Raw genomic sequence first — 20,156 nt, 5'->3', positions numbered from 1 at the left:
TTGCGCGACCTGTTCTCTTTTTTCTCGTTTTTTTTTTAATTACATGTAAAGCGTATCTTATTGCATCCTCGTTTTATCAAGATACCAATCGCTACTTTCGTTCCTGAAATAATTTAGAAATCGTTGACTAAAAATATAAAGTTTGTCAAAAGAATGACTCGTGAATCGTGTTCAAAATTGTAGGGCGTTCTCAAGGTACGTGCTACGTATGGAAAAAACAGGGCGCACGCATCTGCGCGGGGTGTTTGTTGCCGCGATTACTCGAGGGGGTGACTCATAAATTTCGCGAGCCGATAAGAAAACGATTTATCGAGTTAGCCCAGCTCGATACGGGGATAATATTGGTTTTATCAACAAATTTCAGACGTTCGCCAGATCCGAGTTTCTTAAGCGATCAACATCGTAAACCAACCCCGGATAAATAACACAATTCTAATAGCGGTTCAACGCACCGTTACAGACCTCTTATCGGAATTATATTTCATGTCCGCGACGCAAAGCACGATACACTTTCCTGGGTATAATTTATGGTGTATTCGAGGGGGATGCAAAATTCCCGTTTGTTACGCGGGTCAAGTGGAAAATAGTTATTTAATAATTCCCATACTCAAACTGAATTATTACTACGCGACTAATGGCAGAATCAGAGAATTCACGGAATAGAAATTGAACGAGAGAAAGGTATATCGAGGAGTATCGTTTCACAAAGAAATATTTCTGCACGGAATAAGTATGGATTCGTCTGCGTTTAGAGGCACGGTACACCCCGCGAGGCAATGCGAGCCGATCGGGCGGGCAAAAATAATTGGAAAATAATTCTGTCGATCGGAAACCTATCCTTGCCCGCGCAACGAGCAACGCTCCTCGTTACCTTTTCCTATGGAGAACGCCGCGCACCCCATGAAGCCCGTCGTTCCGCTTGACAAAAGAATTCCTCTGAAAAGGACCCTTTGACAGCGCGGCGCACAATAAACCACATTCAGACACTTTGAACGGCTAAATTAAAAAATCACTAAAGCCGTCAAAGTAAACGCAACAAATTACAGCCACGGTGTGAAACGTGTTCGACGTTTCTCGAATACCTCTCGAAGGCTCTTAAATATAATTACGCGCGATGGAACGCGACCCTCGTCGAAGGGTCGAGTTGGGCATAAATCGACTACGATCCGCGAGACTTGACGAAAGATTGAACCGTGCCGAGGAGCACGTCTCGCGATACGTTCGTCCATCAAAAAGCGCGATCCAAAGGGGGGCGAGCGAAATTAGTCCTAGCCGTTCTCCACAACCCTGACAAATTGAAACAAATGAGAGGTTATATGCATCGCGGCGTATCCCCGCGCTTTTACCGCCGGCTCGTTTCATTTCCGGCTGGCGGCAGTATGGTTTTATTGGTGTTACGACGTTATGGTCTTCCGCGGTTATTGTCACTCGTTCCCCTCGGTTGCTCGTTCACCGTTGACGAACAGAAAGAGAGAGAGAGAGAGCTGGTACGTCCACCGTCAACCCTCGACGCCAGCCGAGCGCCGACACCGCGACACCTCCCGCCATCCCGGGAATTAAACCGAACCCCGTCCCAGGTCCTTGATGAGCTTTTTTACGCGCTGCGAGGCGTTACGCGTCTCGCGAACGAACGATGAAGTTTCGCTTTTAAGGGACTCGTATTCCTTTCTTTTTTATCTCCTCTTTCTTCGCCGAAAGGGAGCGCAAGAGCGTCCGCGAAGGGGTGGGGTCTCCAGCTAATAGCTGAAAGTTCTAGCAATGTTTGAATCAGCCGTATTGTGCATGCTACGTACAACTTGCCAGGGTTTCGCGCAGCATGACGGCGGTTATTGCGCCAAGCTTGTTTCACTGGCCTGATTTTTATCGAACTTCTCCAGTCAGATTCTTATCCAGGTAATCGAATTACCTGGTAGCTATCTCGTTCTGTAATTAAGGGTGTGTTTTGAATAGTCTTAACGGTCTTATTCGACGAACAACACAGATGATATTGTTCCAATGCGCCAATTTCGAATTTATAGCCAGGTGTACGTATCCCGTGGAACGTAATTTCGTTTCGAGTTTGATTCCACGATACGTAGAACAAGGCTGTTGGGAGCAGGAAATTGTAGCCGGCGTTGGGAAGAAGTGGCAGGAAGGGTGTCGTTCGAATTTAACTAGCGATATCGCCGATATATCGGCGTATCATAGTCTCGCATATCGAATATACGATAAATTTTTAGTAGCCGATTATTTCGAGCTCGATTTGAACGTCGATGTCCAATAAACGTGCATTATTTATTCATCCCCCAAGACGAGAAAGGATCCCCCGACTTCGTGGTCGGCTGAAGGAGAAAATTGTTCCGGTTAAAAAAATGTCGTGACCGCTTATAAAACACAGGCGGTCGTAAAAATTTCATTCGACGGCAACAGCAAGTTGAAATTGAAAAGGCAATCGGGACCACGAAACCGTTCGATTCTCGTTCCAGATTCTTTCACCCTTTCATCAGTGAAACGGACCACGGCTCGCGTGTGAGAACAAGCCATAACTCAGGAATTCTATTGCCGAACTTGGGTTATAACCGCAAACTTCCTTTTAAAGGTCCATCGATTCCGAAAGTTCTTTGGTTAATTCCAGCCTCGTTTCCCGGATCCCATTAACGGATCGGGTCGACAATCACGGCTCGACACATTGTCGACTGTAAACTTGTTTCAGTTGCATTGTCGATGAATAAATGAATCCTCAGAAAACTCTGTTATTTAGTGGAAGAGAACGATCAAAGAAATAATAGAATGCTCGACTAATATTTCTGCGGCACAATTTTTATGCAAAAGATTTTTTTTTTACGAGGAGGGGTGGCTATTGCGCGGGGTTTGAGATGTTTCTCTGTGAAACGTCTCGCGAATTGAGTGCAACCAGCGCATTCCAAAATACGGATACTTTCAACTGCGAATAAAGAACGAATCGTCGACTCGAGCGCGGAATTATTAATAGGAAAAAGCGTCGTCCCTTTGGTCCACGTCTTAACTTGCCCATTGTGCGACCAACCCTCAATTAGCGAGAGTGAATTTTACCAAAATTAACTTCGCCAAGTAAACTTCGCTAACTCGGTAAATTTAAAGCAAATTCCCTTAACCGAGTTACTTGCTAAAAGCAAATTGCACCAGAGTCAACCGACATTCGCAACAAATTTCAATCCGTACAAATTCCGTTCGTTTGACAGTGCCTTCGCGAAAGTGTCTCGCGTCTCTGAGGGGACAAGAAGAAGGAAAAAAACAACGGTTACAATATTCTCTGATTAATCGACGCGAATCGGCGCTATTATTTAAATTCAATATCACTCGATTACCTCGAATCGAAAGCGTCATCGTTTATATACGTAGCTACAATTTTCGAACCGAGCGCCTCAATTATTAATATCCGGTCTCCCGAACGTAGAGTGCGTTAAAATTACGTTGAAAAAAACTGCGATATTTCTTTCTTCATTGCCGTTTTCCATTACCGTCCGTTGAATCGAGCGATCGAATTAAAGGATCGCAATTATTCGTATCGATCGTGGTGGTCCCGGCGGGGGTTCGGTCAGCAGAATCTTGCCTCGAAACTTTATTCGTCTACGTAACGCGATAGGAACATCCGGCCGTGAATGTCTGGGCGATACTGTAGCTTTTCCTGTTTCCCGCTGAATAGGGAGAAATGGGATTTGGGGGGATAAGTCGTAAGTCGACTAACGGAGAATGAGGAAATGAAGGAGGGGCGGCGGGTTGGGGGGTTACGTCGGCCGCCACGATGGAAGGGGATGGTGGCATGGAAGTTGCAACAAAAGGAGCAACGAGAAATTATCGACTTTCCGGGAGCCACGCGAGATTTATCGTAATAACACACAAGGAACGTGAGAACGCGGCCGTGCACGCATAAATTGAGATGGCTGCTGGGAACGCGGCCCGTACCGCCGCCATCTTCGGAACCGCGGCTGAACTTATACGCGGCACGCGTACCCTCTCTTTTTCCGTCGGGGCGTAATCTGTAATTTAAGTCGAGGATTTCGCCACGATTGGATTCGAGGAATAGCCTACTTCGCCGCGTCTAGTATCGTATTCTAGCGTGGGAAATGTGCGGAGGTGCGCTTCCGTCGAGCCATTCGATTGAAACGTATCTGCTAAGAGGCGTTGAATAAATTTTCTATAAATATTAAACACCAAAATATTGAAACGATGCAACGAAGTAGCTCTAGGAACGTTTTATAATTCACCCCGCGATAAATTAACGCGTGAAGCGTGCGAAGGAACGTTTCGACGCTTGTCTCGGCTCGAGGGGTAGAAACGATTTAAATATCGCGAGTCGAAGGAGAAATCTTGTTGTTCTACCTTCAGCGAGATTTATTTATCGAATTCTGGCGATGCTAGAAATTCTGACAGGAGCTCGGGACCCTTACGCCGACAGAAGCGTATTTCTGCTTTCTTATAAAACAGGCGGAAAGAGGGTGGGATTCGAGAACCCGCCCGGCAGGAATGTAAATCAAACGGCGGAGTTCTTCCTGCTTCTAAGAAAAAGGATACGAGCGAGAACGAAAGTGGAACAACGCTCGATAATCTTTCGGGTCAGCGATTTAATGGCTATCGATTTTTCGGCAAACATTATCGAGCTTCGTTTTCCTCCGCCTCGGGGTAAAAACGGAATAGTCGGTAGAAATTGGTAAGTGGTTCGTAAATCATGATTACCTGGGTATAAAATGTTTTCTCGATTCGAGGTAAAAAATTGTTACTCCGTTCGAGAACACTCGAGGAAGAAGGATTCCAACGATTCTTAACGAATATTGATGTTTTCAATTAATATACTCGATCAGGTTGCCGTTGGAATTTATGTACTTCCAGATTGGGATAAATTTCGTGCTCGTCCCTCTTCTCTACTCGCATCAACGATCAATAAAAACTACCCTTGAACGAATCTTACACGCGTAACGATAACGAGAATAAGTCTCTCGGTACTCTTGCGAAGTAATAACGATAAGGTTAGGATTGAAATACATCTTAAGCGGTGCCATTTCGGTGATTCCCGTCTACGTGACTGGGTAGATCGCCAGGCATCCGCGCCCCGTCGACGATCCTCCGAAGAGAGAGGGCGCGTTAAAAGCCGCCCCGTGGGAACCTCGCGACTCGCCCACCCCTCTAAACGTATGTAAGTTTTAAGAGGCGGCCGTATCCTTCCAACTTTTCCCGCCGAAAAGTTCCGCGCCGTCACGGAACAACCGGAGAAATCGACGAGCCGTTTCGCCCCCTGTCTGACGCGGCCGATAGCGAGTTTACATCCGGCGATAGTTCCTGGTAGGTTCCTGTTACTTTTATTCTTCAGGAACGGCCGTCGCGCGATCCATCCTGTGTCGTAACTCTTCCGAGAAGCCTCCACCCCCGCGCGCGTTTTGTCGGCCGACTTACGACTACGCCAGGGGACCGACTACCCGCCGGAAATCCAGTTTCTGCCTGTTGGCCCTGGACACCGGTGGGTCCCCGCCGCCGCCCACCCACGGAAGTCGATATCAATTCGACCAGCCGGATATAATTTCGACTGACTGCGGGGATATCGATCGGGGCTAGTTCCGCGCGCCACGCGGAAGACCTCTGTGGATCTTTCTGGGAATAAATTGTGTGGGAGAGCTCGAAGTTCGTGCGGGGGGTGGGTTCTCCGTTCGCGAGGAGGAATTTTAGCGCGTTTAGTCTACTCTTACTACGGGAGTATTTATGGTTACAAACAGTCGCGATCGAATAGCTGCAGAGTGGAGGAAGTCTTTGCGAACGGAGAAAAATAGAGAGAAACAGCTGGGGTAGAAATTATTATAATACCATATCGATGGTACATGGGGGAGTTGTCATTTATTTGCAACGAGCTCGCGATACGACCTTGGAAGAAAGCAGAGGAACGTACAAGAGGAGACGAGAAGAAAGCAAGCTGAGGTAGGAACGCGAAGGGGGACACGTATGCCGGTGGAGTTTGTCAAAGTAATTCGAGTTTTCTTCCATCCGCGATTCCCGTCACGTACGGTCAAGTTCTCGTCTTTACCACCTCGAATCCTTATTATCCTATATCCGTGACCACAATCCCGTTGCCAGCCGAACAATCTCGAGTAGACCGTGAGATCCTCGTTACACCGCATCGACGATTTAATCACCTTTGACAGCCGGAAACATCGCCGTGATCCTGCGCCGCTAAATACGCCGGAATATTAATTACGTCGCCAGGGCTATTGTCTATTGTCAATTAGATAGCCAACTCCATTGAGAATGCTAATGTATTATATGTAATTTATTTTGTAGGAGGGAAATTGCGGTGCGAGAGACGCAGGGGGTGAAAAGAAAACCGAAACTACTTTTCCACGGTCAGTCGTCGCGATTCCAGACATGTAAACCCAGCTACTCCGTGTGGCACGTATCTCAAGAAGGTTTAATTCAATAAACGGGAGAGAATAAGGGGAGGAAGAAGGATTGCGAGCCTTTTGCAACGGCACGTGCACCGCGATCCCAAGGAATTCGGTTAATCGTTTCGAGCGCGAAGAATCTCAGGTAAAAACAATTTGTAACTCGTGCCCGTGGCGCTGGAAGCGATATTATATCAAATCCGTGACCGTCAGCGGTTTTCGTGGACTCGCGATTCCACCGATAAATGTAAATTCGACTGCTGTTGGTGGTAATATCCTGCTATTGGAAACGAATATGCGTATGCACGCTGTAAATTAGACAAGTTTTTATCGGCGCGTCCGATAGTTTGTTCGAAACGACAGCCTTCGAACGTTTCGCGGTCGAGCCACCACCGTGGACTGTTATTTAACAACAAAGCAAAACGCGGATCCTAGACCCGACTAATTTCAGCCACAAATTGTAACCACAATAGAGGTCGTTAGAGAGTGCCAGGAAATTAATGCCGGAGCAAACGTAGTGTCACTTGCATTATAATTCGCTGCAGCGTATGTTGGCCCACTTTTCTTACAATCTTATCGGGCCAGTCAATGGCCAATATTCGCTAGCTGACCAGAGCCAGTACCGCGTTCGATACTAATGAGATTTCGCTATCTACGTATGTTCTGAAAATTGTCGATGAATTGGTAAAAAAATACAAACAGAAGAAAGTCGACGTTGAACAGTAAAACGTACACTTTTCTGTCATTGAAGGAATTGAACGAAACTCGACACCTAAATCTTGGAGCAACCGCTAAAGAGACCACCCTCGCAATCCGCTCGTGTCAACAGCAACAATTAACCGGCGTATAAAACACCGGCAATCAATCAATCTCACAACAGACCACCCACTGAATCAACAAACCTCCATCAGCGTGAAACATTACTCGATTCGCTCCCCTCGATAGGCACACACACAATACGATTACGCTTCTAATTAGCGCGTTGTTTCCTGTTTCAACCATGCCAAACACTCGAGCCACGCGATCCTCCGCGATAAGCCCCTTCCGCGCCCTCTCGTATTTTCCAATTAAACTTAACGCGGCCACGCGTTTTTCGCCCCCTTTCCCACCGGAATCCGTCCCGTTTTCACGCACGCCGTACAGCTAACCCCGCGACATATTTAATTTACACGCGACGACGAGGACGTTAATTAGGTTGCAGCGATCCACCCCCGTCGCGAATGAAATCGCTCGTTCGCGTCGTCCGCTCTGAGAGCGAACAATTTCGTTACATAATAAAACGTCTTGGTAGCTCTCGATTTATTTGCACGCTGGCTTTCGTAACCGACTAGGCAGTGGAGAATGATAAACACGAGGGACTGACGATCGTCGAAAGCAGGTAACACGGCTGACTGCGTCCCTAAATAACAGAGCGCGCAAGAAAGATGGCGATCGACGTTCGTTATCCGACTCGCCACGAGCCTGAAAAACCTCGACGCTCGCATCCGAAGGAACTCTGCAACGATTCCCTCCGCGCCGCTTGATCGCGATAATTTCCCTTTTTCCAGCAGGCTGAAAAACCGCCGTCTCGCGAGCGAAGCGCCAAACGTGGATTTCGTGTGCTCGTTAAATCGTAACGCGCGCCGGGGACAAAAATGTGTTTGCTCGTTCTGAAAGGCGGACGAAGTGGTTTGCGTGGCTTTTTTAGGGATTCCAGCGGACGCTGGATGAAGGGCGGTCGGACATGCGCCGAGTTACGTTTTATACATCGCGGATAAAAGATCCGCGACGTTCTCCGACCGCGAAGGAAACGTTTTTCATCGCGTCGGCAAATATTAACTTTTATTCGTAGACGCGCGAGCGTATACGTTCAACGATTTTCCGTTCAATTAGCTAATCGCTGCAACGATACGCGCCGCTCAGCCGCCATTTTCGGTCGAGCAGAGTGAACGTTACGGTTGATTAGCGCGGCGATTAGTTTTATTAGCAACTAATAATATCAATTCCGCGACGATAATCGGCAGTCAGCCGAGCCGCACACGCGGAATCATAATTTCTAATTTACCAGTGGACGTTGTCCGATGAAAACGCCAGTTTAGATAATGCCCGCGCCGCTGAATTTAGATTTAAATTAAATTCCACACACGCTCGCGCGCGCTGGTCAGCGTTTACGTTATTAACGATCGTGCGAGTGGCACTTGTTCATACGAGCCGAATCGCAGCAATTTTAGATCGCGATTACTCCGCTGACGCCGCGCCCGGATACCGGCGATTTCAACGACGGAGCTGGAATTGCAAATCCGGGACGCGACTCGGGGACAGCTCGAAAAAGAACGTCGCTCGTTCGATCGCCGCGGCGCGCGCTTCGAACGCGAGGGAAATTCGCCGCGGCGCCAGGCCCGCAGTTTACGCGTTTCACCCCGTTGTTTCTCTGCCAATATTCATACGGGGGGAGGGCCCGTAAAGGCGCGTCCCCGCCGCCGCGGTGTCGTTTTCCACCCGTCGAGCGTCGACCCGTACCCGGCCGTGCGGAAAAACAGCTCGCGTCGCCATAAAACTCGAACAAAGCACCGCTCCTGGTGACGTCGAAACGGAAAGTGCAGCTGAACGCGCGCTAAACTTACCCCTCTTCCGTTGCTTCCAGTTTAGGTGGGGAAAAAAAAAAAAAAATACACCGCGCGCACGCGATTCTTTCGACCCTCTGAATATCGCGGATCCACCCTTAGCTCTTCTGGTGACGATAATCCGCGAACAATCGCGGTACTAACGAGAGGATGGACTTTAACGATTGTTTAGGGTAGTTGTTACATCGCAACCGTTTCGTCTTGGTGTTCAAACAAATTCTTCGTCAGACGGATCGTTTAGTTTTCGTCCGATTGAACCGCTGTTTCGAGCGATCGATTAATATCATGGCGATTTTGATAGATAATTCGTATTCAACTTTTACGCGCGGCTCGGATAATTAATCAAAGTTTCATGCAGACGGTAAATAAATAAAGAAGTTAATGGGGATTGAAATGATATCTATAAATTAATTTATGCGCGAAATCCTTGATGAATTACCAATTGATTGGATCGCGAATTTGCCCCGGTTTATCCGGATTTTAATTATAATTTTCTAACACCGCGTACGCGAATTTCGCCTGGCGTTCGCGAACAAATATCCCTCTACGTTTGAATGTAGATCGACGAACGAATCGGTGGAGCCGATGAGAGAGCCCAGGTTCCGGTGATAATAATTTAAATCACCGTCCCCAAAGGCGAGCGTACGGATCGCATCTTCCGCGGGCTAATCGCTTTATTCCCATCTGACGTTTCGTTTCCTTCCCTCTTTTATTCCCGCCACGCGTTCCACGCCCGCCTTTGAATCCGCCGTTTCTCGAATCTCATCGCGTTGAATTACGAATGCGAGAGCCCTTCCAACTCCATTTGGACGGCACCGTTGCATATTGCACACAACGGCATATTACATGCCGCGCGTTACAGCGGCGAAGGTGTCTCGTCGTTGGAAAGAATTCGTTCTGAACCGTGTTGCTTATGAAACGCCCCATGGCCGGTCGGTGGGATTTCCCTCATTTCCGTTTCTTCTGCTTCGTAATTCTCTCTCGAATTAAAGTCCGCCGCGCCCCTCACCGTCGGTCCCATGACCGTGCGCCGGTTGCCTCTGAGCATTTTCAATGGCACGCGGAATCGCGGTCGTAATCATGGTAATTCAGAATAATTAATAATATAAACCGTTACACTTTGCTCGTTATTTAATCGCTTCGACACTTAACGAGACATTTTACTTTCCATTTCATTTTGTTAATGGAACATACGCGGTTCCTCTCTCTCTCTCTCTCTCTTTGTTCTTTTAACTTCAGAAAGAAAAAACAGTCCCTCTCTAGGTGAAATGCACGTAGAGAACGTTGAAATATTCGGTTTCGAGGTAAGGAAAACATTTTCAATCGTCGCATTTCGAGTAAAGTCGCGTCGCGAGGACAGATAACGCGCGATCGATCCGATTAATCGCGGGACGGACTCGACAGCGCGAAGCTTGACAGTCTGTCACGGAAACGTCTGCAAGCCGACGTGGCGGCCGCGGCGGTGCGTTTCCGCCTCGCGGGGTACAAGCGCGGCCATCCGCACGGAAACGCGCTCGAAACACGGGACACGGTATCGTACGCGCGGCACGAGCGAGTATCTCGCGTGAGAAACGCGGCGTAAGACGACACGGGGGCTGCGAGGACGACCGACAACAGATGCACGGATGCAAATACGCGTGCAACCTCGTCTGCATCCTCCGCGATGGTTATTGTTCCTATTTTTTTACGCGCGTACGCGTTTCTCCGCTTGAAAAAAGAAGTACGCGGATCGATATCGCGATTTTGAACGATGTGTTGACAGTTCTACATCGCTGGTGAAATTGTTGTAAAATTCATCATCGTATCGCGATATCGATTAGTTTAAATGCTTGAAAAATATACGAAACGATTTCAATCTTGTTATAAAAGCAATCGAATAGCTGCTTTTGAGATATTATAGAAAATATTGCAAGTAAATAAACTGCGTACAAAATGCTAAAGAATTCTGTAAGAATAATATGATAAATTTAGCACTCCGGGGATAAGTTAACTCGATCGACTGCGCCAAGAACACAGCCGGATGATACTCTTTTATTTATTCAGTCCAAAGGCACCGTGTCCCAAAGTAACGCTCGCCTTTCAGCCGGTTCTCAAGTAACTTCCACGGCCAGGAATAGCGACGCTAAAATCGGCTCCTGACGCACCCGCGAAAGCGTCGCTACTATAAAAGAAGACGCGCGGTTGCGAGTCGCCGCCTTCGTTTCCGCTTTATTCCCAAGGTTCGCGTTAGCGATCGTCGAATTATTTCCGGTTTTCCGGCATATCAGAACGAATAAGTGGGTCACGGTTGATAAATCTGCTCTTCACCTCGCGCCAGATCTCCTCTGCGAGTAAAAATAAAATCGCCGCGATAAATGTAAGTCTCGATAGAAACGCCCTCGACTAAAGCGTCGACGAACTATTTCGATGCTATCGCTATTCTAATCTAATTGAACGAGATCGATTCGTCAGAGAGAGAGAAAGGATTAGAAGAAGACTCGTCCACAGCGAAAGTGGACCAAGCGTTCGCCATTAGCGGCGACCATTGTGGTAACCAATGATCTTCACCGGAAGTCCGGGAGTTGGAGCGCGCGGCGGCGAACGGCTGAGAATGGCAACGCGATGCCTCGAGTGGGCTCGAGTGACTCGCGACGCCCTCAAACGCGGAGAAGAACGCTGATGCAACCGCTATTTATCTCGTGCCAGCCCTGCGGCATTATCATTTCAAATTGGCAAAGCCGGGATAGAAGAGCCTGCGTGAGGCAGCCGCGAAGGAGGCTCGAGAAAATAATCGGAGCGTCCTCTGCGAGCGTGACAAACACGTCGCTCGAGGAAGGACCGACTTGACTCTGTTTCGAACTGTTTTTACCGCTCCTTTACTTGCTACACTTTTGGACGTTTCGTGTGTACCGCGATAAAAAGAGAATGGATCTGACGCTTATTCCATCTTGATCGCGTCGTCTCGCACGTCTGCCAAATCCGAGAGCCCCGATCGAAGTTTCAGGGAGAGAACTTCGTCTTTGCCGCGGTGCAATTAATGTTTCGCGTAGGCGAAACGATACAGTCGTCGCTCGGAGCCGTTGAATAATTCACAAGTAGCGCGGAAAAAGGGCGGGTTTGAGCCGCGGGGCGTAGCGCGACGTACCGTCGACCACCCCTGATTGACGTATCGAGCCAACGGCGAATAACAATTCCCTCGAAATAACTGACAGCCGTACTCCGTCGACCACGAGTCGATAATGAATCGGGACAAACACTCCGCCAACTAACGGCTTCATCCCCTTTACGCGACCCTTAACGATCTTCTCTTGCGTCCCTGTAATGTATGCACGCGCACACGTAACGATTTTATTGTCAATCAACCCTCGCAACGCGTCGAAGCACGACGGAGGCGCCACCGATGAAAGTAATAACGCGACACGTGTGCTTATTCGAAATATTTAGGCGCCCTCGCCGCTCTTCACGCCTGGCCCTCGCCTCGTTTTCATCGAGGTCCTCGCGTAATTACGAGCTAGTTCCCGTCAATAACGACGATAACAGTCGACGAGGCTCGATCGAGGTAGCACGCTTACGCGATAATGCGGCCGATTAAATGCAGGGGCTGAAGCAGCGCTCAGCTAGTCCGGGACAAGACAGAAAATTAGAACCATCCATAATTGACGTCTCCGCTCAATCCCGCTGCTATATCACCGCTACCTCGCGCTTGTCCTCGAAAATCTCTCCTACCTTTCGCTTATCCTTTCCCTCCTTGTTCCGATGCAACTTAATCGAACGGAAAATCGAACGATCTTCAACCAGCGAAATTGACAGAATTCCTGACTGGCATCGAAAGTGTCTTGTATGAAGTTTATTAGACGAACGAATTCCAGACGGTGCTCAGCGAGCCTCCCTTCGATGTTCTCCGCCAGGTTCGCGCAGATTATGCGAGAACAAAGTGGCGCGACGATGCTGTTACAGCGTAGACGGCGCGTCGCTCGGTTGTTTGTTTGATTGCGTTTCAGTGTACGACGCAGACACGCGTTTCCTTTCACACCGGAAAGAGCGCCACAGAGAAAGGGAGAGAAAGGGTGGCTTGCGTTTTCGCGTTTCGATTTGAACTTTTAAGTAGCCGGAAACGCGATACGAACTTCGAATCCGTTTCTGTTCCGCGTCCCTCTCCGCACTTGGAACTCATTTACACGCGGGGGTCTCGCACAATGTGATCTCAATTAACCGGATCGCGATCGCGTTGGACGTTCCTCCGAAATGTATCGCAGGGGTTGAAACGCGCCGCTGCTCTCGACGGTGTAACAGCTTTGAAAAGAATGCGCCGACCGCAAAGTGTATGTAAAACTCCAGTTACGGTTAATCTCCGGTAGATTAACGTCCGACTTCGCGTAACGTATTAGTGGGACAAACACGAACGAGTTGAAATGGAAGACCGTAATCACATTACCGTGGGAAGTTAGCCTCCGGTTTACGTGGCATGAAAAGTGGTGAGAGATTACTGATAATGCTTCTTAAGTGTTCGCGTGGCGCGCACCCGCTCCCGGATCTTTACTTTTTTAAATGCAAATACTACATCGTAAATATTAATGTGCTTAGCGCAACGCTTTCGAAACGACGACGCGGTCGCGCGGCCATTTATGCGGCGACGCGTTTTAAATTGCCGCATCCCCTGGATAACCTGGCTGATGGCTGCCCGCCGATCGACGCGACGCCGTGCCTCGCCACGCCTCCGATCGGATCGCTAATTTCCGGGTGAATCGTTGCCCGGAAAAATCCTCGAGAAGATCGAGAAATCGCGCGAAACGTCTACCAGCTCTGGCGAAACTCGTTCGAAGTCTGAAGTCGCGTTGAATCTTCGAGGAGGCGAGGCACCCACAGGCGCCCACAGGGTGGGTTAAGAGAAAAATTTACCTCGCCGTTCGGACGGGATGCGCGATACAGTTTTAGAGCCGCCTATAAATATTTGCGTCCGCCGCGAAATATTTCGGAACGGCGTAACGACCGCAATATTTCGGTAAATTTCGCCGGCAAGTGCCTCGCGGTTGGCGAACCGAGGTCGATCGCGCGGGATTAATAAAAATAAATCTGAAGATTACCGTGCGCGCCCACCGTCTCGCCCTTCGTCTGGATTGATTTCAGGGCTCGTCTCCCTGTTTACTCGCACCCTGCGCTCAGGCGACAAATGGACTGACGCTTTTACTTACGCGCTCTATATTTTAACAATTTTCTCTGTATACTCTATTGCACATAGGCATACTATTCTCTACGTGTACATAAGGTGAACACTAATTGCGTTTGAAATAGAAAAAATTGTACAGGTCGAGAGAAAAAGTGGAAGAATTGTAAGACAGCAAGTAGAACAGGTCGCTATACGGTCAGACGCTTCCGTCACTCTAAAGTTCGTCGATTTCTCTGCGCTCTCAACATTCGCAACCTACTTCTCTCTGCCTTTATTTCTCATGAACGCATTATTAAACATACCAAGAACTTAATCTCCCCCAAAAGCTAGTCGCGAAGGTGACGAACCATCCGATTATTCCTGACAGGCCATGCTTGTCAAGTGATATTAGAATTCATCTGTCGTTGATTAACGTTGCCGCCTTGCTACGAAACGAGTAGGTAAACGAGACTTAATTCCGAGCGACGTAAAACGCACCCCTTCGTAAAACCAACAACAATAAAGGCAGCGGTCGAGCGAACGCGAAGGGGGTGAACCGCTGAATCGCGGCTGCGAACACTCGCCGAATGAAATTAAGCGGTTCGAACCGAGTACATATTTCATTAGACGCGTAATCTTGTTTACTGCTAGGCACGCTGTTAAATAATGGAACGTAAACAGCGCAATTTTACGCGAGCGCGTACGTTCGTGCGATTTCCCTGAAAAACCGATCGATCCGCTGGAACGCATCCCTTGCTCTTTGAGTCGTGAAACAATGCGCCGGCTGTGCTGGCGCCGCTAGTTTTCTACGCTCGATCCTCCCGCAGCTGCCAGGAGAATTTATCAAGCAATAATCGCACATAGTTCAAAAACCGCCGAGACACACGTTACGTAACATGTGAAATAAAAAGAAAAAAAAACAGAGACAAGGACAACGCGTTTCGATTCACTTTCACAGCCCGATGGTCTTTCACCTTGCGCAATTTTTCTGGCTTTTTTCGTTTTTAGGGACGACACGCGAAAATCTACCGTCCATCCATGCATATCGTTTTTTATTTCCCTGACGAAAGCTCCGTTAATGCTCGCGTTAACACCCCACGATCCGCCTGTTGGCTGTTTTTTTTTTTACAATCCCCTTTTCTTTTTCCTGGCTCCCATCCTCTCTCTCTCTCTCTCTCTCTCTCTCTTTCCCCCTCTCTTTCTGCCTGCTCTTTCTATCTTTTAGTCCCTCGCGCTTCTCGTTCACAACTGTTTCCCTCTGTCTCCCTAGATTACGAGGGTTGGCACGCCGTAAAATCTGCCGACACGTGTAAAAACGGCGCGCGTTGGCCCTCACGGCCGTTCGCCGTTTTATTTCCCGCGCAACTATTTGTCGTAACCCGAAAAATCTCTTTGGGAACGGCCGCGCGGCTGCTTTAACGTCCACTCGACTACTTAACGCCCGTAATCTAGCTTCACTTAACTCTCCTCGTGACGCCTCCCTGAAACCACCCCCAACCTTCCGCGCGCCGTTCGCTTAGGCTCGCCCCATCGAGGATTAAACCTGGCTCCCTGCCGTTTTCGCTGGACGACCCTCGATGGTTTATAGATTCACGCTTTCTGGACTACTCGAGAATGAACCAAGTCGAACCATTTTCTGTTTCCCTTCTTTACAAGGTAACGTACTTTTCGCAACTCAAAATTGAAGTACTAAAATTAAGCCAACGTCCTAACTAATGAATCTTCGATTATGACATCAAAGAATTTGATGTAGTTAATTTAGAAAAATTTTTGGAACGATAATTGCAAAAATAACGACCGCTTTATGTTAAGCTGCTGGTGAACGCGACGATCGAAGCCGTTGAGTAATTGCTCCATCAACACCGCGCAGTGCCAACCAACGTCCACGAGCGTCGACAGCTCGAGAATTGACCCTATTCCTCTACCCTTGGAACTAGATTGAGCAAGCTTCCCGTTTCACCGACTTTATTAACTAATTTAGACCGAGACGCGCGGAAGAAGGTAAAAAATAGTTGGCCAAGAAGTTTCGGCAAGAAGCTGGTTAAACTCCAAACTTCCCTGCCCGCGTTACGACGCTTTCGTGCTTCCTTTGCGTCGCGTCGCGCGGTACCAAAGTCAGCCATCCAGTCCCGTCGTCCCCGTCAAATTCGACGGGGAACAATTGCATCGAGTGATCCGCGCGAACCCTGCGACACGCGTGCGCTCGAAGCCTCTCGAACGCGATGAAAAACAGGCCCAACAATCGCTCCATTCAAAAGGTTTCGACGAGGTTTCGCGCGGCCGTTTTAGTAAATCGTGGCTGGGAATGCTCGCAAAATATCAGCGCGGAAAGTTCCTCGGTAAATCACCGAGAACAAAACCGGAAGGACATCGGGACTAGGCTATACCCGACTACGCCACAATCTGCCGACACGTTTTGTCGACCAACAATGCGTAAATCAGCACTGGAGTGACGTCACACGTAAACACATTCCACGCTCATACTCGCCAAGGTTTTCTATCGATCCTTTCCCGTGAACTATGTTCGCGTTTCGAAATTGATTATTCAGCGCTACGCGAAGTTATAATTTAATTTGGTCCATAGAATTTCTCGCTAGAAAATTATATACACGCGAAGAGTGCGTGACTCGATGTATTCGTGGTCTACACAGAAGTTAGCAGAGACGAAGCGAAAGACTTACCGTTCACGATGAGTACGACGCCCAGCAGGCAGAGCAGCAAGTGTCGCAGGCACATCTTCGCCCGTCGAGTGTAGATATCACCGAAAAAAAGGGGGACACGCAAAAAGGGATCCTCACTTGCTCCTGTCGGACATCGTATTTTAATCTCGCTAGGGGGGAAAAAAGCAGCCTCCTCGGCCTCGTTCTCGGTCCTGTCCTTCGCGATCAGTCGATCAGGGACAGTCGGTCGTTCATCGCGATCCTGACACTTGTTATCGTGCTGCGCGAGGACTCTCACCGTGGGAGTTCCGGTCGTTCGCGCGACGATTGCCGTGTACCGAGGTCGAGATTAAAATTCCACGTAAACGACGAACTCGAACGCTCGACGGTTATCGGGAGAAATTACAGGGGAAAAAGAAAAACCCAAGATGCCAGTTAATTACTGGATACAGAGACCACAGTCGATCCGATCGTGACAGATGGAACCATCGGACGGATGTCCGTCTCTCTCGTTCGAGATCTCTCTCTTTTTCCCGTCGATCTCCGTCCCCTCCTTTATCCCCAGGATTGGTCTCCCGTTTTTCCCTTCGCGGGACGACGGTGTCTCCTAGATGACTCTTTGTCCTCCGCCTTCCAGCCCAGGGATATAATATCTCCTTTCCCACAGATCTTCGGTCCGCTTGTTTGCTCTCGATGACGTCAGCTAGCCCAGAAACTGGCCAACGATCCTCCGCGATCTTCCCTCACGGCGCAGGGGATGAAACACCGGAGTCCCACCTCGAGACACGTCCGTCGAACCTCCCGTTCCAGGTACCTCTGAACGTAATTACTCTTCCGCGCCTCGGGTCCGGGGAATTTCAACGGACAAAGTAGCCCGTCTGATCGCGGCTGCTCTTCTCCTCCTCGCGCATCCTCCACCGAGACCCTCGCCGTGTGAAAATCCTCCGGGACCAAACAAGATAGCCGAACACTGTCAACCCTTTCTCTCTCTCTTAAACTATCATTCGCTTAGAAAGAACCGCGAGGCTCGAACAGCTCGATCGTCGACGACGATGGTTCCCGTTCGAAGGGGTGTCTCTCGACGGCACTCGAAAAGTGGCGCGCCAGGGGCTGACGAGACCCGCGGACACACGTCGAAACAAGGACACCACGAGACGCTTCCGGCCACGGCGAACTCGCGGCGCTCACTGAGTCTCTCGGTCGAGGCGCTCCTCGAGGGGCGATCGAGCACGTTTCTCAACCCCACCAGCGGCGGCGGGCAGGCGGCCACGCACGACGATGCCGCGCAGGCCCACCAACCCCCCCGGCGAAGCAGCGGGGGTACAACGCGCGTTCCGCCGTTCCGCGAGCGTCGCGACGCTTTTCGAGGAGCGAACTGACTGCGAGCGCCGGACCAAGGCGCAAGGCCTGCCCGGGGGCGAAACGGGGGTGGAATCGCCGCGCGTAAAGCGCAGACACGCACACGTACACGGCACGGGCGGACGCGAGCGCGTGACCGTACGACTTGCGGCGAAAGTTATCACCTCAAAAGGCTCGTTAACGAGCGCCCGCCAAATTAGTATAACGCCCGCGCGACTCTTCGAGAAGGGGCCAGGCCAGCATCCTTTCAACTTATCGCGTTCCTTCGCGCGGCCCGCCTTTGTCACCGAATTCGACCTACCCCTTATCGCGGATTGTTTAGCAACCGATTCCCGGGGGCGGTGAATCCTTTTATTTATGGGCGAAGTAGACGACGAAACGGCGGGATTCAAGTTTGCTTTGTTGGGCGCGAAGAATATTTTTCTTCTCGACGACACTGATCGCGTGAACGTCGCGCGAGATGAGATCAGATCGGAGGGTTGTAGTTCGTGTTAATGCGAATGGAATTTTCAAAAGTTATCGCGAACATCGTCGTCGTTTGTTATTAATTTATCGCGATACCTCGCGGAAGTAACGTGGAGCACTCGAGCGTCATTAACACGCTGTCGCTGTCGTTGGTTTCCGATGCGAAGCGCGAGAATGCTCGACACCTCGGCGATTTTCGCGAGAAAAATCCCGCAGGCGCCGATATTCATCGGCGATCGTTAATTAATCCCTACAACATGATCGCGTTTCGGATGCGCTGGCAAACTGCTTGCGTACTAACGAGCTACGCGTCATACGCGATCGATGTAATTAATAATTAGTTTCTCTGTATCAAAGCGATGCTGCGAACTCTACTGTCTCCCTGGAGATGCAAATAATTATTGGATAGCCGCGGCAGTACGACTTGTAATCAACAACGCGTCGATTTGCAGATCGGTTGATACAGAGGCACGCTTCAAAAAAAAAGAAAGAAATCGTGCACAGGGATTGAACCTAAAGGTGATTCTATCTGCTCTCTACATCAAATTGCACCTGTTTAATTCGAATTTCACCGTTTCCACGTTGAACGCGCGTGGATTGACAACTCTGCGCGGAAATTTCTCAGACAATCCGTGATCGCTCGCATCTGCAGAAATGGAGGCTGCACAGCAAAATCAACTCGAGAACCGACTCACCAAAATCTCTAGCGAGATTAATCTGGTCTTCCAGGGGGATAGAGCAACGGTTGCACGCGGCGATTTAGCCAGTTCCAACAATAACCAGGCGGAAACGGGCCGAGATGAATTCGTGTCGCGAAAGGAAAAGAGAAAAACTTTTCTTCCGCGACTACCGAGTCGCGCTTTGACGGGCGACCCTTCAATGCGCCACTGAGCCTCCTGTCTCATTTCGATTCTGTTTTACTTCGCCCGCATATCGATATTCAAACCGCCCGCCCCTTTCAAACGGCCGTTTTCCCCGCGCCGTTCCCTTTATTCGCGCTTCCGTCGACCAATTTTCGTTTCCACGGAAAAAACGTGCCAAGACAGAGCGGCTGTGGAGAAAAAAGGGCGGAGGGAACGGGCCGCCCCTCATTAACCGCTGCTGGTACCTCTATGGCCGCTGGTAGGGTAGCTCGAAGGCTGAAGAAGGGCGAAATTTCCCTGTCCAAGCTGAAACGGATTTCCACGTACACGATTAATCTATCACAAGGACGATTTGATTGAAGACGACTTCTTTTTTCAAGCCGTCATTATCGTTAAGTCCGGGTGTCGCGGCTGTTTTCCGACAGAATTACCGTCCATAACGATCACCTTTGTTTCGTTTGCCGATTATGTTGAAAAGGTTTCAGAAAGAGTCGACGTACGATTTTACGATGAAATACTGATCGAAGGAATTTAGTTACTGACCACACGCTACCCTCTGCTACTAGTTTCTCTGTCCACCCCTGAACGTATCCATATAAAATTGCTCCTGGGGAGCAGGACGAGGATATTTTATTCAGATCGAATAAACTAATACGATAAAAGTCGAACGAAATATGTTCCGTGTAAATATTGAC

At 49.3% G+C, this 20,156-nt stretch overlaps 1 protein-coding gene across 4 annotated transcripts in view; it reads right to left on the bottom strand.

Annotated features, from left to right (window-relative positions):
• The window catches only part of Carpa (Carbonic anhydrase-related protein A), a 416,930-nt gene that overhangs the window by 122,420 nt on the left and 274,354 nt on the right, over positions 1 to 20,156 (bottom strand). For all 4 annotated transcript variants that reach the window (XM_076898208.1, XM_076898218.1, XM_076898226.1 and 1 more), the window contains exon 2: positions 16,796 to 17,744. In XM_076898208.1, the coding sequence (XP_076754323.1) occupies positions 16,796 to 16,850 (55 nt within the window). In that variant the 5' untranslated portion in view covers positions 16,851 to 17,744. The remainder of the gene's footprint in view (positions 1 to 16,795; positions 17,745 to 20,156) is intronic.

Source organism: Xylocopa sonorina, chromosome 1 (assembly GCF_050948175.1).
Source record: "Xylocopa sonorina isolate GNS202 chromosome 1, iyXylSono1_principal, whole genome shotgun sequence".
NCBI classification, from domain to species: Eukaryota; Metazoa; Arthropoda; class Insecta; order Hymenoptera; family Apidae; genus Xylocopa; species Xylocopa sonorina.
Note: the sequence above shows the minus strand (reverse complement) of the source record. Positions and strands in the feature narration are given on the sequence as shown.